General features: G+C 46.9%; 1 protein-coding gene across 4 annotated transcripts; it reads left to right on the forward strand.

Moving 5' to 3' along the window:
• The first annotated feature begins 26 nt into the window (after nt 1-26).
• On the forward strand, nt 27-8,873 carry LOC139059360 (uncharacterized). 4 transcript variants are annotated; one of them, XR_011514108.1, is made up of 4 exons: nt 69-157; nt 296-1,720; nt 2,262-5,664; nt 8,761-8,864. XR_011514108.1 is itself a non-coding variant. In XM_070537664.1 (4 exons), the coding sequence occupies exons 3-4, from the start codon at nt 1,560-1,562 to the stop codon at nt 2,764-2,766; spliced, it is 666 nt and encodes a 221-aa protein (XP_070393765.1). In that variant the 5' UTR covers nt 69-157; nt 296-1,293; nt 1,425-1,559; the 3' UTR covers nt 2,767-8,740. The 4 variants fall into 4 exon arrangements, 2 of the variants coding, with proteins under 2 accessions (XP_070393764.1, XP_070393765.1); XM_070537664.1 differs by lacking the exon at nt 8,761-8,864 and having other exon boundaries at nt 296-1,293; nt 1,425-1,720; nt 2,262-8,740; XM_070537663.1 differs by lacking the exon at nt 8,761-8,864 and having other exon boundaries at nt 27-157; nt 949-1,720; nt 2,262-8,740.
• Nucleotides 8,874-19,089: the final 10,216 nt, after the last annotated feature.

A 19,089-nucleotide genomic window follows, 5' to 3' on the forward strand; every position in this document is an offset into this window, starting at 1 on the left:
GTTCACCCAAACGTCACGTCCGGGACGTCACATCAGGTCTTTGTTTTTTTCACGTCCGTGATGTCACATCCGGCCTTTTTGGCGGCATAATATGGCATATGGCAGGTTCGGAGTGCACGAAGCGGTGGATCGCTTATTTTTCGGGCTTTTGCTTCTCGTAAGTATACTTCGTCTTTGCGTTTGATGTGCATCTACTACGCGTAGCTAATCTTTCGACTGCATGATGCCATATATAGGTGTTCTGTGATGATACTTTATAGCCAGGTTCCTCACGAGCTTTTGTGATACATTGCAGGGACCGCCACACCGGCCAGCCAGTGCTACAGTGTCCTAATGCAGAGAACGTATATTACACGGAACTGCGCTCCTTCAGAGTTATTTAGAGTCTTTGTCAGAAGCACGTAACAGTAACATTACTTGGTTACGGTGCTGCTACATGGCAGAATATTTGAATGGCAGATGTCCCGAGTGCGGCATGTAAGTACGTACGTACGCGCGCTTGTTTAGCCTAAATAAGAGTTTCTATTGTTCCCCAATGGAAATGCACATTCCTGATGCACGGTTCAGATCTGCCGGCTAAGGGCGGTAGTGAATAAAGTCACCAAATTGCGGCCTCGTTGCGGTCTCGCATTGCGGCCTCATTGCACGGTCGGGAAAAATTGCTTTAGAACCAAAATTTCGCTGCGCTGTCAGTAGCCATTCACTGATAAGCTTTCTCCGCAGCGTAATGCTCAGTGCAGGTGTGATGGGGGTTATGTGTGCGGTCGGTATGTGACCGATATTCCTGAACGCAGTGTCATTCAGCGATGTGCACAGCTGTGGCTGATTGTCGAATGTGGGCTGTGACAGGAGTGATGGGGACCATGCTCCTGCCTCGACCAAGGTTGCAGCGATTTCAGAGCTGCAGGGAGCGCCCAGGCAGAACCTAATCTCGGCCCTATGCTGCAGCTCCAGCTTCTTGAGACGGGCACGTGGTAGTGCCACGAGTGGGAGGACGTACCGCAGGCGTGAGGTGGCTACTGCATGGTACAGCCGCAGAGCCCACCTAGTGGTGCAGCTCTGTCCTCGGGCAACAAGCTGGGAGACAGCCTTGTGGACCCGGAGGACCTGGACATGCAGGGTCTTGACAGCAGGCAGCCAGGTCAGCCGGTGATGAACGTGTAGTCCCGGGTACGTCACTGCCGGGCTTCAAGGTTGCCTTCCAGTTGCAGCTGTGCAGCGGGCGGTTGCTCTTGGGTGGAGCAGCATGGCCTCCGTCTTCCTTGCCGAGATGGCAAGGCCAATGCAGCTCAGGTAAGCAGCGGCGGTGTCGAGGGCTCTTTGCAGAGCCGAGCGCGCACTGCTGTGGCTGTGTGGTGGATTTCGCACACATAGGGCGATGTGGTCCGCGTTGATGGAGGTATTCACGTGGTTGTGGGGGTCAGTCTGCAGGACAGCAGGCAGTCGGGCCAGGTTGAACAGGAAAGGGCTCACCACTGATCCTTGTGGGACGCCCTCTACCAAATAGGTCCAGGGCCTGCTGAACGACTGGATAGGGCAGGCCGTCAAAGGCCCCCTTCATGCCGATAAGCACCAGGAGCACGGCCTCACCGCAGGCCTTGGCCTCTTCCAGCGTGGAGACCACGTCCACGATGGAGTCCGCACTGCATCAGCTCCGCCGGAAGCCTATCTGCTCATCGGCCAGAAAGCAATGGCCTCCATCAGCTTGCAAGCAGCAGAGGTGAGTGAGACTGGCCGATAGGAGCTCACGTTTTTCAGCCGGCCTTCAGGATGGGGGCCACGTAGGCTGTGCGCCATGACTCCGGCACCTGCCCTGACTGCCAGATGTTTAAGCAGTCAAGCAGGTGCAGCTGCTCGCTGGCGGCCAGGTTGCGAAGCATTTGGGTCCCTGGTGCACTGGGCTCCTGGTGCACTGCGATGCTTGGAGCTCGTGCAGCGTCAGCGGGTCCTGGTAGATAGCCATAACCTGGCTCGATGGCCACCCTGGGTGGTGAGAGAGAAGGGAAGACGGAAAGGCAGGGAGGTTAACCAGGCTGAGTCTAGTTTGCTACCCTACACGTGGGGAGGGGAATGGGGAGTGAAAGAGGAAGAGAGAGAACTTAAGTGTAGGATGTCTATAGTCGGGCACTCAAGTCTGTTGCCCTCAGGTAGTGAAAAAGCGCTCGGACTGCTTTCTGGGCCAATGAACTGTGAGGCCAGGCTCCCAAGACTGGATGACAGGCCATTTACAGAAGCGAAGACCCTGTGTGGTGGTTGTGCAGGCAGCTAGGCAGGCTGACGGAAGGCTGCCCTACCTTCAGGATGGCTGCAGTGCGTGGTTCAGCCAGCGCAAACTGGTTGGCGAGGAGCTCCGCAAGGGCCTCTTCGCTGATGCTCAGCGTGATGGCCACGGCGAGGACAGGTTGTAGGCTTCCTCTCCTGCTGGTGAGGGATTTGAGCAGTCTCCAAGCCAGGGGTCCCCTGGACCTGCCCTCGATGGCAGAGGCTCCTCCTGCGCCGGGCTTGGCGTCTGCAGCGGGCATCTGCACGTCTGTACTCGGTCCAATGCTCTGCCTTGCCCGTCCGGATTGCTCCACGCTCCATACGGCGCCTGGAGGCACGAATGTTGAGCAGGTGGAGGTCCGGAGCGGGGGTATCTGGTTGGGTAGAGCACTGAACGGTGGCAGCCTGAGCACAATCCACGATGGAGCTCAGGAAGTCACGGCCATCTTCCAACTTGCTGCAGTGCTTCCGGAACAGGGACCAGTCTGTGACGTAAGTTCTTGACCTAGGCCTTCTCCCAGACCTGGGGCTGATCACAATAGGGAAGTGGTCAGACCCCCATTTGTCCGAACTTGTGGCCCAGGAGTAGGAGCACTGCTCAGTGTTGAGGGAGAGGTCAATGGCTGTGCGAGCTCTGCGGTAGACGTAGGTGGGCTCCCTGGTGTTCCAAGGTCAGCAGGCCAGCTCAGCTGATGGCATCTGTGAGGCCTTTGCCTCAGCGGGTGCAGCTGCGGCTTCCCCAATCCGTGTGGTGTGCGTTGAAGTCACTGCACAGGACTGCATGCCCACCAAGGCGAACAGCCAGCTGGATGAGGCTGGAGGGATCCCACGGCTTTCCTGGACGGATGCAGATGCTCACCACAGCCACAGCCGTGTCCTGGCTGCCAAGGCGTACCACAACAGCGCATGACTCCAAGGGGCCACCGGCGATGTCAGCAACAGGTAGAACAGCACGCGCCAGGGTGCTGCGGACATAGATTGCCGTGCGTGGCTTTCCTGGCTTATGGACTCCATCTAGGCAGGGTGCCGCAGTGCAACTGCATGTGGCATAGGTGGTGGCACCCGTGTAGTCGGGAAGCCGTAGGTTCTCGGCCACGGCATATGTCTCCAGCAGTGCGAGTACCGTATAGTGCGGAATATAGGTTGAGGTTTTTTCCCAAAAATATTACTAAAAGTTCACCCCTTGACTTACATACCGGCCCTTGGCACAGCATGAATAGTCTGGCAGCATGTAGGAGCGCAGACCTTTCGGCATCCACATTGTTATCGCCCCCTTGGTGACCGACGCGGCCCAACTCGCAGGCGCTGCGCGGTTCTTTATTCTGACGAAGTTCTTTATTCTATGGCGCAGTGCACCCGGAGCTCAAAGACAGGGTGGCGGATTTTGTCCGCGAGCATCGTGCCAGATCTTTGCCAGTCACAGCAGAACTCATCTGCATCAAAGCTATTGAGATCGCCCGAGAATCCGGACTGCCCAAGGAACAATTCAAGGGCTCCATTTATTGGGTTCGTCGCTTCATGCAACGCAAGGGATTCGCACTTCGACAGCGCAAATCAATCTGGCAGAAGCAGCCAGAGGCATACGAGGACAAGTTGGTCGAATTCCAGCGCTATGTTATCTGTCTCCGGCAGCAGCATGGCTACATGTTGGTACAGATCGGCAACGCTGATGAAATGCCGGTGTGGTTCGACATGCCGTCGCTCACCACAGTGTGCGAACGCGGCACAAAAGAAGTCGAGCTTCTTTCTACGGGGAACGAGCATTCACGGTGATGCTCGCGTGTACTGCAGATGGCAGAAAGCTGCCCCCATACATAATATTCAAGAGGAAGACGCTGCCGAAAGAGGCTTTCCCACGGGATGTCGTTCGCGTGAATGAAAAGGGCTATATGGACGAGGCCCTCATGCTCAATTGGATTAAGACCGTCTGGAATCGGCAACCAGGGGCACTCTTGCGGTTTCCGAGCATGCTCGTCTTGGATGCCTTTCGCGGGCACTTGACCGCAGGATTGAAGCTGGCACTCCGCGACGGGAGGACGGAACTCGCCGTCATTCCGGGAGGCATGACGTCAACACTTCAGCCACTGGACGTCGTGCTCAACAAGCCTGTTAAAGACCGTGTCCGTGAACAATATAATCAGTGGATGGCCGGCGACAACCTGATGACCCCAACCGGCCAGCTGCGCAGGCCGCCTCTCGTCACTGTGGCCACATGGGTGTCGCAGGTTGTGCTCGCTGCCCGACGATATGGTGGTGTGGGCATTCAAGAAGTGTTGCATAAGCAAGAAGTGTTGCAAAATTTTTTGCATAAGCCAGGAACGCACACAGGAGTCCAAAGAACTTTGTCACCAGGAGAAAAAGTTACAGCACAGTGGGTCGAGTCGTAACGAAACTTGCGAGCGTCCTGGGAGACGTCTGTGTTAAGCGGGGCGAGGCGTCTGCACTCTGCGAGGCAAGACACAAACTGTTCCAAGAAAGGAACTGATGGGGGTACAGGAGTCGAAAGGAATGATACATCAAGAATGAAACTTGGTGAACAGCCATAGATGAAGAAAAAACGTTAAATCCAGTGGTACGTTGCGTAGCCATGTTATAGGCGAATGTCATGAACGACAGGATTGCATCCCCGTTCGTGTGGCCAGGGTAGATGTACAGTCGCATGCAGTATGACTTGCAACACTCTTGTTCGTTGTTGAAGGGGCTCCACGGCTGCGCAGCAGCTCTGACATTCGAAATAGCAGTTTAATAGACACCACTAATTGAAGCTGTGTTTCGGTCTGGAACTTACCATGTGTCTGCACAGCCGCACAGCCTTGGAACCCCTTCGACCACGGGTACCGGTGTTGCAATTCATATTGCACGTGACTGTACATCGCAATCATCAAGCTGTTGGTCTGCGGATGGTAACTGGAAGTCGTCTTGCGAATTGTGTTAGAGGTGCACAGAACTTCGGTAAGGATAGAAGAGAGGAAGACTGCTGCAGTCACTGAGGAGAACGCGCAGAGCGCTGCGGTGTAAGATAATGTTGTGTAGAAAGAAATCGGCGACTTCAGCAGCAGTCCAGGATGGTAGAGATGCTGTCTCCGCATAGCGTGTTGGATGGTCTATGGCCGTTGCAATCCAACGATTTCCATGTGAGGTCATGGGAAGAGGACCGTACAAGTCTATTCCAACTACTTCAAAAGGCGAAGCGGGACAAGGCAGAGGTTGTAAAGAGCCAGAAGGAGCTGTTGGGTTTGCTTTGACAATGAACGCAGGGTGCAACATACTTTGCAACGGCTGAAGATGGGCCAGGCCAGGAGCAGCAACTTCATATTCTGTTGCAAGTCTTGTGGTAGCCTAGAGGACCAGTCGTCGCATGATCGTGAAAGGCTTCAAGCACCTCACATTGCAGAGAACATGGTATGACCGGGACCCATTTGTTGCCATCGATGTGATAAATGTTGCGATGTAAAACCCCATTGTGCAGCTTGAATTGATTAAGTTGTCGGCGAAGTCAGGCGTTTGGAGGTGACGAAGAATCTTCCATGCGTTGGAGAATAGTTCAGCAGTGTGGGTCGATGCGTTAGTGGGACACAAGGACAGATGGGCTGTTGTGTCTTAGCCATTCGAGGGCTACAATGGGTAAAGCCGATGAAGAGGACTCAGGACGTACACAATCACGGAGAGGTTATGGTGAATCGTCATGATTCGGCAGAGGGTAGCAAGAGAGAGCATTGGTGTCTTGATGCTTCTTTGCAGCCCTGTAGGTGACATTGAAATCGTACTCCTGTAGGTGAAGCACACAGCAACCCAGGTGACCTGATAAATTCTTTAGCGATGAAAGCCAGCACAGTGTGTTATGGTCGGTAACGACTGTGAAATGGCGGCCATGAAGACATGGGTGAAATTTTTGCACAGCCCAACAGCAAAGCACTCCTGCTTGGTTATGGTGTAGTAATTTTCTGCACTGGTTAGTGCACGACTAGCCTAAGCAATTACTCGTTCGCGGAATGTGTTGTCGCATTGTAGTAGAATGGCACCGAGACTGACTGCTAGCGTCGGTGTGAAAGATGGTGGGCGCGGTTGGATCAAAGTGGCGCAGTACTGGGTCTGACGTCAGGGCATGTTGCAAAAGCAGGAAAGCATGTTCACATTCGTCGGACGAAACAAAGGGTGCATTACTGGGGAGGAGTTGATGGAGCGGGGACGTAAGTGTAGCGAAGTTGCATATGAAGTGCCGGAAGAAGCAAGTCCAAGAAAACTGTGCATGTCTTTTTGACGCAGTGGACACAAAATTCGAGGATGGCAGTAAGCTTCTCGGGGTCCGGACGAATACCTTCTTTGCAGACTATGTGCCCCAGAACTTTGATGGCCTTGCTGGCCAAACTGCATTTGTGTGTGTGTGTGTGTGTGTGTGTGTGTGTGTGTGTGTGTGTGTGTGTGTGTGTGTGTGTGTGTGTGTGTGTGTGTGTGTGTGTGTGTGTGTGCGCGTGCGTGCGTGCGCGTGCGTGTGTTGAGCTGCAAACCAGCATTTGCAAGACAGGCAAGGACTTCATCAAGATGTTGCAAATGTTGTGAGAACATGGTTGAAAACACAATGTCGTCGAGATAGCACAGACAGGTTTTCCATTTCAAGCCACACAAGACTTATCGATCATGCGTTCGAATGTGGCAGGCACATTGCAGAGTCCAAAAGGCATCGCACTGAACTCGTAGAGCCCATCAGGGGTAGCAAATGTCGTTTTTGCTTTGTCGGATTTGGACATCGGTATTTGCCAGTAGCCTGGTCTAAAGTCAAGGCTAGAAAAATACTCAGCACCGTGGAGTGAATCTAGTGCATCATCCATCCGTGACACGGGGTGAACATCTTTGCGCACGATTTTGTTCAGCGCACGGTAACAGACGCAAGAACACACTGAGCTGTCTTCGTGACAATTGCAACGACATGAGTGTCAACAGCTCAAGTGACAGTTGATCCACGAGGCAACAGTTGGGGTTCGATTTGGTTTATTGCAGTAAGCAATGCAGACCCCTCAGAGAAGCGAATAAGGCCAGGGGTAATCAGAATTGCTCGAGATAGGGTATGGTCATAGGGTAGAATGAATACGCCGCCATCCACAATGTTACAGGAGTTGACACCTATAATCTTTTCTCTAGTTGGCCAAAGAACGTAATCGGAAGAGGTGACAAGACGAATGCATTCTTTGTGGTTAGGAAGAGAATTGCCAGTGGCATCATCCAGTTGTGTGAGGCGCTGACGACAAGAGATAGAAGCAAACGCCAAAGATAAGAAGTCCCACCCCAAGATGAGTTCATGGGTCACTCACGAAATACCGCAAAAACAATGTGGTGAAGAATTTAGTCTATGGACACACGAACAGGACATGGTGCAATTGGACGAATAATAACCTTGGCCGCTGCACAAAGAGAAAGGCCGGAGTAAGGCAATTCTTGTGTTTTATAGAGTCCCAAACAGTCACATGGCAATAATTGCCAAGCGTCTTGTAACATGGAGCCACCTCAGAATTGCGCCAAACAAAGATGATGGATGCAGCCAGTCTTGCCAGATAACTACATTTTGACTATTCTGTATTGTTTGCATTTTTTGTGTAAAAGGAATTGTCGCAGAGAGATTTATCTTCAGTGGCCTTCAGTTGACGTCATCTGCTACAACTAGCACATAAGTTAACTCCATAGCACCACTAGGATGGAGACATTGTGTCGTGGGGTGCTTCCTTAAAAGTGGACAAGAAGATCCTAAAGGAAAAGTGTGAGATGGTCACAGTAATAACCAAGGCATTTGGCATGGGAATGACCCAGCTATGAAAGTATTATCAGATGTGGACAAGCATATAATACTAAATGGTGCCTTGCACGAGTCCCAAGTGTCAAATGTAATGAGTATTGTGCATTGAAAGGGCCAAAAATGTTTTGTACATGCAAGGGAACACTATGGGCATTTTATAACAGTTGCTTAGATGTACTACATTAACAGGAACCAAACGAACTCCCTTAGACATAAGCATGCAGCAAATTCAAGGACTAGATGAAGCTTCAAAGAAGTAACTGCATTTCATGTAGGATAGGTGTGAATGACCTTTGTGCACGAGATCAGTGACAAAAACACTAAATGAATGCAGTACAGTGTCTGTATCATATCTTGTGCAGACCAAACTAGCCTGGAGTTTCAGCGTTCCTTGTCAGTTCATTTAAATAGGCACTACATTGTTCAAAGTGCAATATTGTTCTACAAAACATAATATGCAAGATGTAGCATGCTAACCCTCGTGGCTCAACAACTACTGAACCGAAACCTGAATGAGCAGTGAAGCTTCCTTGTAATTTTCATCGTAACCATACTTTCGCTCTTGAAAGTGAACCTCTTTAGTGAATTTGCTTGTGTATTAATTTTTCTTTAGGCAAGTATTTTTTATACATGTTAATGTCTCAATCCTGCTTTTTATTTCCGGGGCTAAAACAAAATGCCTCCTATTTCACTTTGATCTTTTGACCTAGGAAGCCATCATCTGGTGCTGTGTACAGCAAGCACATGCTTCGGGCAAGGAGGGAGCCAGCACCATATCTACATCAGCAAGAACCTCGGTGCTCAAAATAAACATTTTCTGTGCAAATACCTGTCTTTTTATACTTCCAGCATGAATTAATAAGTTTCTTTTGCCTTCACATGCAGGAAGGTTTATAGGAATAAATAGTGACTGTTGAATGCCCAGGAAAAGCCTTGAAGCCATTATACTTGTACAGTGATAAAGTACATGTGTACTTGAACTTAATAGTACAGAAACGAAAAGCAAAGTAATAGGCAAAATGCTCGGGGCAGCAGTCGTATAAATGGTAGATGAACACAGCTAATTGTGCTGTCCAGTTTCATTCAGTTTGACCAAATGTTGCAAGATTTGCCTTCAATATGAATCATTCAGTTTAGCCAGCTAAAGTCGAACTCGTACAAACTTTGGAATGTCTGCTGGGAATTTTAGCATAAATGGTATGTGTGCATCCTTCAGCAGCACCACAAGCCCAGTAAGGTTTTTGCGTTACTGTCCCCCCTCCCTTGGGGTTATTGCAGTGTCTACTTCAAGTGCTTGAGGGTATAATGGAAAATGACTCCATTCTCCAATGAGAAGGCTATATAAATATGCAGGACAAGAGCTTGTAGGCCTGGTTATAAGCATGAATTAGATATGTATAGACCAAAGGCAATATGAATACAATATGTTAAATTGCATCCATATGTGGGAACTGCCCACATCAAAGGAAAGAAAGTGCAATACTTGCAACCTACCAACATAAACATCAGTCTAGGGAAGGATTCTGTAAGGATCCACTAAGTGGACTGTTTCAGCACACACTGATTAGGTAGAGCTATAAGCTGGTAGAGCAAGTGGCAATCATCACCATGGGCTCTCGTGCTCTATTCATTCAGCGTGTACTGGAATGGACAGTCCACTTAGTCAACACTTACAGACTAGCCCCCTAGGGCTGTGGAAGCACGCAGTATATTAAGCTTAAGTCTGGAGTGCTACCTTCTGCTTATGTGGCAAGTCCTCCTGTTTACCTGTTCCTTTCAACTGAGAGCTGAGCACTGCCTAGGTTAAGTCAGAAAAAGCAACCAGCGTCCATAGAATTCAAACTATTACTATTTGCCCTATATAAGGGGACAGTGAAGCCTAAAATGACACTTGACTTGGGCCATATTTTTCGCGATATGCCCGAGAATATTGGGATTTCCCATCAATATAACCCTTCCTACATCACATAGTGAACAACCTGAAAACTTAACACTGTTGCGCAGAGCGATGAAGGGTCAGGATTTGAGCGAGAAAACAACACATGACACCTGAGCGCAAACTATGAACTGGTTTATTTTTCTGCAAGTGAAGCGTACATAAAGCCTACACGCATGCACAGGAGTCCTCTTCCCGGTCTACCTACACCCTCTATTGTCAGTGATTATGCTAATCTCTTTATTGCTGAGTGAAATAGACGGCGGGCTGACACATGAGCCCTGTGGGTCCACCTTGAGGTTGTATGCTTCCACGACTTGTCTTTTCCTTTGGTTCCTACTTTTCAGCAGAATCATTGCCTTGTGATAATCACCAGTTGATAGTTTGTGCTCAGGTGTCTATTGTTTTCTCGCTCAAGTCCTGTCCCTTCGTCACTCCGCACAACAGTGTTAAGTATGTTGAACCAACTAGCACACTGCACAATTTTCCTGATCTTGAAAACAATTGTAAACTAAAGTCCGTGAGAAACAAAGTGTTCTGTCATGACATACAGATTTATGCATGATCACTTGGCTATATAAAAATACAATTTTAGCCAATGTTAACAAAGAGCTTCACTTCTGGAGTTCACTTAAATAATGTCTGTGATGCATTGTGACAGTACGAGGTCCTGGAGATCGTACTGTGGAGATATGTCAACATTGAGCCTATTCCTGTTTAATGTATGGATAGATGCCTTCACGAAGAGTTGGAGAAACTGCACAATACAATGTTTTATATCACATGTAATAATTATGGTGTGATAAAGTGTACACGCTGAGCTTAATGTTTTAGAAAAGCTCAAGAAAAGGCTCCAGAATAGGTATGATGGATAGGCAACCTTTTATTTGGCTCTCTTCATAGTGAAATCTAGACGCATCACCTCAGCCACACTTAGTAAAATCTGTGGGCTCGTACTGCCCATGCCTTTACTGCACAAGTTGCCTTGGTGCTCCCAGTCTTGACAGGTAACACTTAAGCACACTCTCATGCACGTGTTTGTTCCAAAGCTACAGCTGCTAACTAAAGTAACTCCCACATGCGATTCTGTAACTCTAGACCTAACTGCAAAAACGCATGCAGTACTACGAGTTTGGCATGGAGTCCACATGACATGTGCACAACTTCAAATTTCGTATAGGCAACAGATAACTGGTAACCTGTTAGAGTAACAAAATGGATGCCAAGGAAAATTCACCCAAAGCCTTAGGCAGGAAAATGAGGTGTTGTGATGAGATAAATAGCAATCACATTTGATCGACTGACTAAAAGCTGGCAGGGGTATTGCATTTGACATGATTGAAATGAGCTGCAGCATGGCATGGTAACTGTGGCAGCCTTTACAATGCCGTGCACTCTGAATTACACTTATGTGCATCCATATGCTGCAGCGACCAACTGTTTTTATTCAAGAAAGCCAGGTTTGTGGTTCAGCACACATCATACGCTGGCAAACTCACTGATGAGTCAACTCCCTGAGATCATCCCATGAGTCTGAGTGAGCCCAGCTGAGCAGTATTTTGGCGAGTTTGAGCCCGAGTGAGCTCGGCTGAGTAGTATATTCTTATGAGTTCAAGTGAGCAGCTAATTATAATTTTGGCGAGTCTAAATAGTGAGTTCCGATTATTTTGCCAACATATATATGGTCCGTGTACTTTCGAAATTCAGCTACGACACTTGCGCATAGGTTGGAAATTAAGCTTCTCGCCAAGTGACTACTGCATAAATGATCATAGAGCTAGCGAAGAACGATACGCCTTAATGATGCAGCGTGCCGCGCGGGATCCATGTGTGCAGCGTGCCAGTGGATGGGTGCGTGTTTGGGAAATTAGGGGGTTTCGACCCATCCACAGATAATTTACATAATACCTTTCTCCATAGTGTATTATTGCGATAGCAATTTTTGGACACCCTAAGCGAATTTTCGCCATCGCCCTGATGTTTGGTTTAAAGTCCAAATGTGACAAAAATTATAGTGCTCCGTTGCATCCCTTATGCTGGGGTTAATTGCGAATGAAAGGGTGCGATTGTGAGCCGAGAAGGATGGCAGCTTTATGCGCGCTGTCCACGTCCCGTGATCAAGTGCGCGCTAGGGTCAGAGAGCGCGCGACGTCTCTTGCCCGGCCGTGCCCGTGCATGTGGCTGTCCGCGCGCAGCAGAGTGCATATACACGGCCCGCGCGTGCCACATTTTTTAAAAGTAATTTGCGGCCGGTGTAAAGGCGGCAAGCCGACGTGGCTGCAGCTGGTTTCACGAGTGTCAATTGGAAGTAGCGATATCTAAGTTTCGGGCGAAACTTAGAGAACAGTGACTTCCTTAGAGGGGCCAAAATTTTGGGGCGCATGAGCGGCACGTATAGTAGAATGCAATGTTCCATTGTAAAAAAAAAAAAATTGATGTAACAAAATAGAGTGCTGAGTGTTACGTCTTTGTTACATCAAGGTTCAACAAAAATTAAGCGCTGGAAATCAGCGCTGGACGCACATGCAACTCCTTACTCCACACTGAAAACATTTGGGAAAACATTTTTTTAAAATACTTTGTACATTTGTATAAATACCTGCGGATATTCCTCTGGTTTAGCCTAATTATGTGCTGCCTACTTAACTTACTGACGCAGCATACGTATCATTGCGAAATTTATAATTTTTTGCTTTTAGAAAAAGCATCGAGTTATTGAATTTTGCGAACAGAAAAAAAATTGCAACTTCCAATATAGCGCGCTTCCTAGGCTATTAAATAGCTACAATGTTCAAGGAACGTACTGTTTCCATGAGTGGTTTACTCATGCAGTAAGATGTACTGCTCCTATACACCTTGTAATAAAAAGCATATGCATCGACACATAGCAGCTGATATTCTTGCTTATTTTCTCATCACAGAGGTAGATGGGGCACATGAACCAATATGCTCACACAAATCAACGTGACCAACTACTGCGGAGACATGGCAACGAATTCTTTGTTTACCTTGTACACCACAAGTGCGAGGTTTGCGCATTAACTTGACTTCATGAAACCCTATTTATACTACAGGCTTTACGGCAATGCTTGCATGCAGTGCGGTGAAGCGCTCGACGAAACTGCACATATTATATGATTTGTTTGATATTAACTCGAGATGCAAACGTTTGTGCAGGCAGGCAAGCAATGTTTCCATTCACGCAGCGCACCAAAATAGCGAGGTGTATGCATTGATCTGGTTTCATGACATCGTACTTTTGCCACTAGCTTTACGGCAGTGCTTGTGTATAGTGCTGCGAAGCACGCCGGAACTGCACGTTATTATACGGTGTGCTTGAAATCCACTCGAGATGCAAACGTTTGTGCAGGCAGGAAACGAATGATTTAATCCACGTAGCACAACACGAGAGCGCGCTCTATGCAGTCCTTTGATTGAATAAAACTCTATTTCTGCCACAGGCTTCACAGCAATGCTTGTGTAGAGGGCTGTGAAGCTCGACGCAGCTGTAACAACATCCCACAGTACACCCGATTTTTACCGAGTTTGTTTTAAAGGGCCCCTCACAGGCTACATAACAAATTTTGGTTATACACTGAAAGTTGTTACGTGCCCTCTAAGAAGTGTTCTACCGCAAGCATTTTTCAAATTGGTTCATTAACAGCATATAGAGAATGATTGAAGTGCCGCGAACGCATGATTTCAGGAGGCGAGCGTCGCCGCCTATATAAATACTCTCTCGACATTCCCCGTTTCGCCTGTGTAAGCAAATTTCCTTCACTGCGTTCTCCCATACCGGAGCCGAGGGGTCGCGGCGGGTATACCCTGCCGTCTTCTTTTTTTCACCGTCACTGGCACACTTCCGGTGACGGTGTCGCGCGAGCTGTTGCGCTTGTCTCGTTTCCTGTAGCGGACGATAGTGCGCGCTCTACACGAGAACACGTGATTAGCGGTATAAGTCAGTGCCCCAGCACTGAGGCAAACGCGAGAGGATAAAAGAGCATTCATGATCGCAATGCTGGAACACATGTAGACAATGACGTATAGTTTCGTTCTCTGCGCGTGTGCAAACGTCGGGAAAAGGAGACGAAACGGAAATTCATCTCTCTTGCTACAGTGCGAAGTAAAACAAAAGCACCCAGACATTCGGGTTGTATTTTTCATTATTTCTCTAAACTTTAATTAGTTCACTGCAGCAACAGATTCAACAAATAACTGATGCTGCCTTGAATCTAAGTCACGTGTCACTCTGAGTGCCACACAGCACAGCCTGTGCTCCTATGCAGCAGCAAAGTTACGGGCATTCATCTGCTTGCTGCTGCGATAACATTATGACACTTTAACTCAGAGGTACGATTTTTGTTGTGTGAGATTATAGATAGCCAGTAGACTACTTGTCTGATGTTAAATGCTATGACCCACTGGCAATCCACGATGCACTCAACGAAAACGTTTTTATGCTGTGTGTGGCGTGACTCACCAGTGACCCACACGCAAGAATTCTTGCTCTTGTGTTGCCATCTGAGGTTTGAAATTGCAACTAATATATATTTTTATTGCATTGGACATGGGGTGGCATGTTTGTTTCGGAGAGTGGAGTGGCGGCGCATTTCTCAGTTGGGTTTCTTGCAAACGTTCGCAGCAGTCTTTGAAATACATGCCATTGGAATAAGTACCTGCATTTTTCTTGCTACTCCCAAACTTTTCAGCGTGTCTAATAGATAGATCCTCATGCCCCTTACGGATGAAAAAAAAAAGCACAATGCAGAGGAAACAAATAAACTTAGTTTTGGGCCAGAAGAATGCACCAGCAACTTCGCGATCACCAGCGGATGAGTCAAGTGCTTCAGTGTCAGATGTTCAGCAGTGGACAGTGAAATCAGTGACAAAGATAGTGTTTACGAACCATCACAGACCTCAGCCAGCATGTCAAATGGAGAGTCAGACCTGACTGATGATTCTGAGGTGAATGATTCAGGATACAATGCTCTCATTTCTCTCAGCCCATCTCTAGAGAAATGGACACCGGCAACAACCACTTCGCCTAGTGTGACACCACACGTACTCTAGGCCGCCCACTATCATTCAGTTGCCATCTAGCCGTTATGCCCCATCTTTATGTTCACTGTTTATTACGGATGACATTTGGCAAATGATGGTCAATGAAACAAACAGGTTCACACAAGTGTTGAAGTCAACTACTCCTAAATCTAAATCACACTTGAAAAATTGGACGGAAACCAATGCCAAAGAAATTAAAGCATTTATTCGAATACTGATTTGTATTGGTCTCCTCCGTCTTCCTACTCCCAAATCTAAATCAAAGTTGAAAAATTGGATGGAAACCAATCTCCAACAAACGGAATCATTTGTTGGAATACCAATTTGTATTAATCTCGTCCATCTTCCTATCCGAGTCACTACTGGGCAAAAAGTAACCTGTATGGTGTTGAACTCATTCATCAAAATATGAGCCGTGACCGCCTTATCCCTACTTTTGAGGTTCCGGCATTTTGCGGACAATTAACTGGTTGCAGAGTTGCAGGATCATGTCTTTAAGATCCATCCTCTGGTAGAGAAATTGAACCAAAATTTTTGCCACTGTGCTTGAGCCAGGAAAGGAGGTTGTGATAGATGAAACAATAGTGCCATGGTGTGGCAGACTTTCGTTCTTACAGAGTCAGGCTGTTCAAGGCATGTACCAAAGACGGTTACAGGCTAAAGGTTGATGTATATGCCGGAAAGTGTGACTGAACAATTGGCATCGGACATGCCGAAGATGTATGCTTGAAACTCCTGCAAAATTACAAGGAAGTTGTGTGCCCGCTGTCCGTAGACAACTTCTACATGAGCTTGCCGCTCACTTTTCGCCTTCTAAAGGAAGACACTTTCATTCGTGGCACAGTTCGCTCAGTGAGGAAAGGGCTGCCAAAAGATCTCACTGAAGTAAAGGTTGCAAATGGCAGTGTTACCGAACTTCAGTCCAAAAATGGAGTGAAGGCACTGAAGTGGATGGACAAGAGGCCTGTTCTGATACTCACATCTGTCGCCAAATATGAAGCAACTTTGGTGGACAGTGGGAAGAAAACAAGGGACGGTGCACCAATCATGAAACATCAGGCCGGTCTCGATTACAATGCAGCAAAAAAGGGCGTCGACTATAGTGACCAAATGACGTTATACCACAACTGCCTTAGAAAAGGACTCAAGTGGTACAGAAAGGTAGCTGTTGAGTTGCTTGTTGGATGTGTCATCATAAATGCGTAGAACATTCGTGGCATGCTTGAAGGAAACTCTACGCCAATTATAAAATTTCAAGATGAACTGGCTCATTCACTGTTCGGCCCTCGTCAAGACAACATCGAAGAAACTCGTGGGAGAAGTGTCCACATGCTAAGAAAAACTGGCACATCGGCACACGACACTCAGTGGCTCTGCACTGGCTGCTATGCGGCCAACAGTACCAGCAGTAGCCCAAACACTATGGAGAGAGTGAGAAAAGTGACCACTTTCTGTGAATAACGCCCCGGCAAGCCATTCATCTGTTTGTTGTGCTTTAATTCTAAGCACAAGTAACCTGAGAAGCAAGCTAGCTTCAACTGTAAAATGAGTAGGATGAAAACTTCAAGACATGGCTAATGTTCATACTAAATTTTAGCCTTTCTCTAACTAATAAATATTTCTAACACAGGAACTGACTTCTTGTCTTTTTTAATGGCAAGCACTTTGTAGTTCAACATAGGTTTCTAGCATCTTGAATCCATTGAGGGGCTACAGAATGTATTAAAGAAAGCTAAAAATGCATAATGTTGTGCTGAATGTGATCAAGACACATGTACAAGAAACTATAGTCATTAGTTCGATGAGGACAGTAATGTGCTTTAGCAAGTTAGAACTTTGTTACCAACTTGCCCACATTCACATCTTAACAGATTTAACAATGTTTCCACTACGTGGAGAACCTTGATCTACAGTGCTTTTATCATACTGAAGAAGGTTGGTGTTCCTATTATAACACGTGTACTTAAGAAGCTCAATCTCTCAGGATTTCATGTTGTTTTACTTGACATAAGCTTACGAGGCTTACAGATTACGTGCTCGTATCTCAACGTAAACACTTACTTCCTTTTCAATGATTTTCATTTCTGTAAAAGTACAGTAAATTTCGTCAGACGAGAAGTGCAAATGTGTTTTTTATTCTTTCATACTTGGTGCTTGCTATTATACAACTTACTTATATCAACTTGCTTGTTTAGAAAACTCATAAAAAACACTCCCCCCACCTTCTTCTTTCTTCTTTTACTTTCCATTGACTCTGACTTTCATTATGCTAATAAACTTCAGAAGAGCTTGCTCTCAGGCTAGTTTGTACACACTGCTAAGAATGAAAAAATGGAGAGAAAACGGGACAAGAAAGAAAGGCCTACAGAATGCTGATTTGCGCGCGGCAATCTATATCAAGGACGGGGTGCTGGACCAGGGAAGCTAAGAAGCCGCCACAACAAACTATGGGAGCTAGGTGAATGGCTTCGATGTCCACACAGAAACATAAATATAGGAATGTTATAGAATTCTGTGTCATTCAACAACCCCGTGAATGTTGAAAAGTGGGACAGTGATCAGCTGCAAAGAGTTTCAGAGAGCTCCAGGGAGTGGGGAGGATGATACAGTAAGGGGGCTAGGGTGGTGACACGCATTAAGGGCATCAAGAATGAAGTGAAAAATTATGGAACACAGGGGGATTGTCTCATCACTGCTCGATCGCTCAACACCAGATAGCTGTGGCCAGTTGCCTTAGCTGAGATTCACCTACCCTGTCATAGCATGTGCTGTGCTTGCTGCTTTGCAGTCTTTAGAATAGGCAGGTGTCAGGGAAGCATGCCCATAATGCCTGCAATTAAGTAATAGGCGACTTGCAAAATAGTGCCCGCTCTCTTCCATACACAGCCATGGCTGAACCACTCACTAGCAAATCTGGTAAGAAAATAACGCTGACCTTCACTGTTACTTGGGCTGCAACAAGTCTGGGCTGCAAACAAGAAGACACAAGACAGAGCGCTGTCATGTTTTTAGCACAGTTCACTTTCCTAAGTAATGTACCAACAAGGTCATAATATACATTATATAAATACATCAATTTGTAAACAAAATGTTATTTTTAATATAGTCATTTTTAAAAACAGCACAAGGATGATAGCATAATTTTAGGTGTAGTCTTAGCAATGAAAAACTTTTGTCAGAAGTTAAGCAAAGTTTTGGCAACGTAAAAATGTGCATCCTCATTGCTAAAGCATTCCTGTCCGGGGAATGCTAGGAGTTTGTCTTGGTGTGATGTAAAACCCTCCACACATTTATATAGTGCTAGAGAGAGAGGTGATGGGGGAGTGGTAGTGGCCAGTGGAGAATCCTTCCCTGAAATGAATTTCTGGCTACGTCACTGAATGTCTGCAATGCCTTGTAATAGCAATAGGTCTTGGATGGAAACACTATAGATGATACCAGTGAACCTATTGAGCCTATTCCTGTTTAGTGAGGTGATGTATGTTTTCCCAAAGAATTATAGAAACTGTACAATGGAATGTTTTGTACCACCTGTAATAATCATGCTGTAAGAAAACAGAAAGGCTGAGCTTAGATGTTGTAGGAAATCTCTTAAGAGGCTCAAGGATCGGTAAAGATGACTAACTTCTGTATTCTCCACTCAACCCTCCACCTAGATTCAAATGCACAGCAGCCCCACTCCTTGACACAGGCGGTTGCTTAGCTTTAATTAAACTTCATGTCAATTACTGTGAAACACAGCGTCGTCTTCAGTCAAGGGGTGGCACTGCGCTCATCTCAGTGGAATGAAGCTTCCAGTCATAGATGGTTTCAGAATACAGGGTAAGTGACCTCACATTTTACTCTCTTCGTTGTGAAATCTAGACACCAAAGCCTCGGTTTGAACAAGTAGTGCTTTAAGCGCTCTCTCATGCATATGTTTGCTTTAAGGCAGAGTCAGCTTACTATTTCCTGCTTCTGCCACATGCAAATGACACAAAAATATCTCAATAAAATGATTGTGATTTAAGTGGTACACACTCTCTGCAATGTGATTAAATGT

Source organism: Dermacentor albipictus, chromosome 4 (genome assembly GCF_038994185.2).
Source record: "Dermacentor albipictus isolate Rhodes 1998 colony chromosome 4, USDA_Dalb.pri_finalv2, whole genome shotgun sequence".
NCBI lineage: Eukaryota > Metazoa > Arthropoda > Arachnida > Ixodida > Ixodidae > Dermacentor > Dermacentor albipictus.

Coding starts and splice junctions, on each gene's coding strand:
- LOC139059360 (XM_070537663.1), top strand. CDS start 1,560: ATGCCGATAAGCACCAGGAGCACGGCCTCACCGCAGGCCTTGGCCTCT. Junction 1,721..2,261: donor TCAGCTTGCAAGCAGCAGAG/GTGAGTGAGACT, acceptor GTGGTTGTGCAG/GCAGCTAGGCAGGCTGACGG.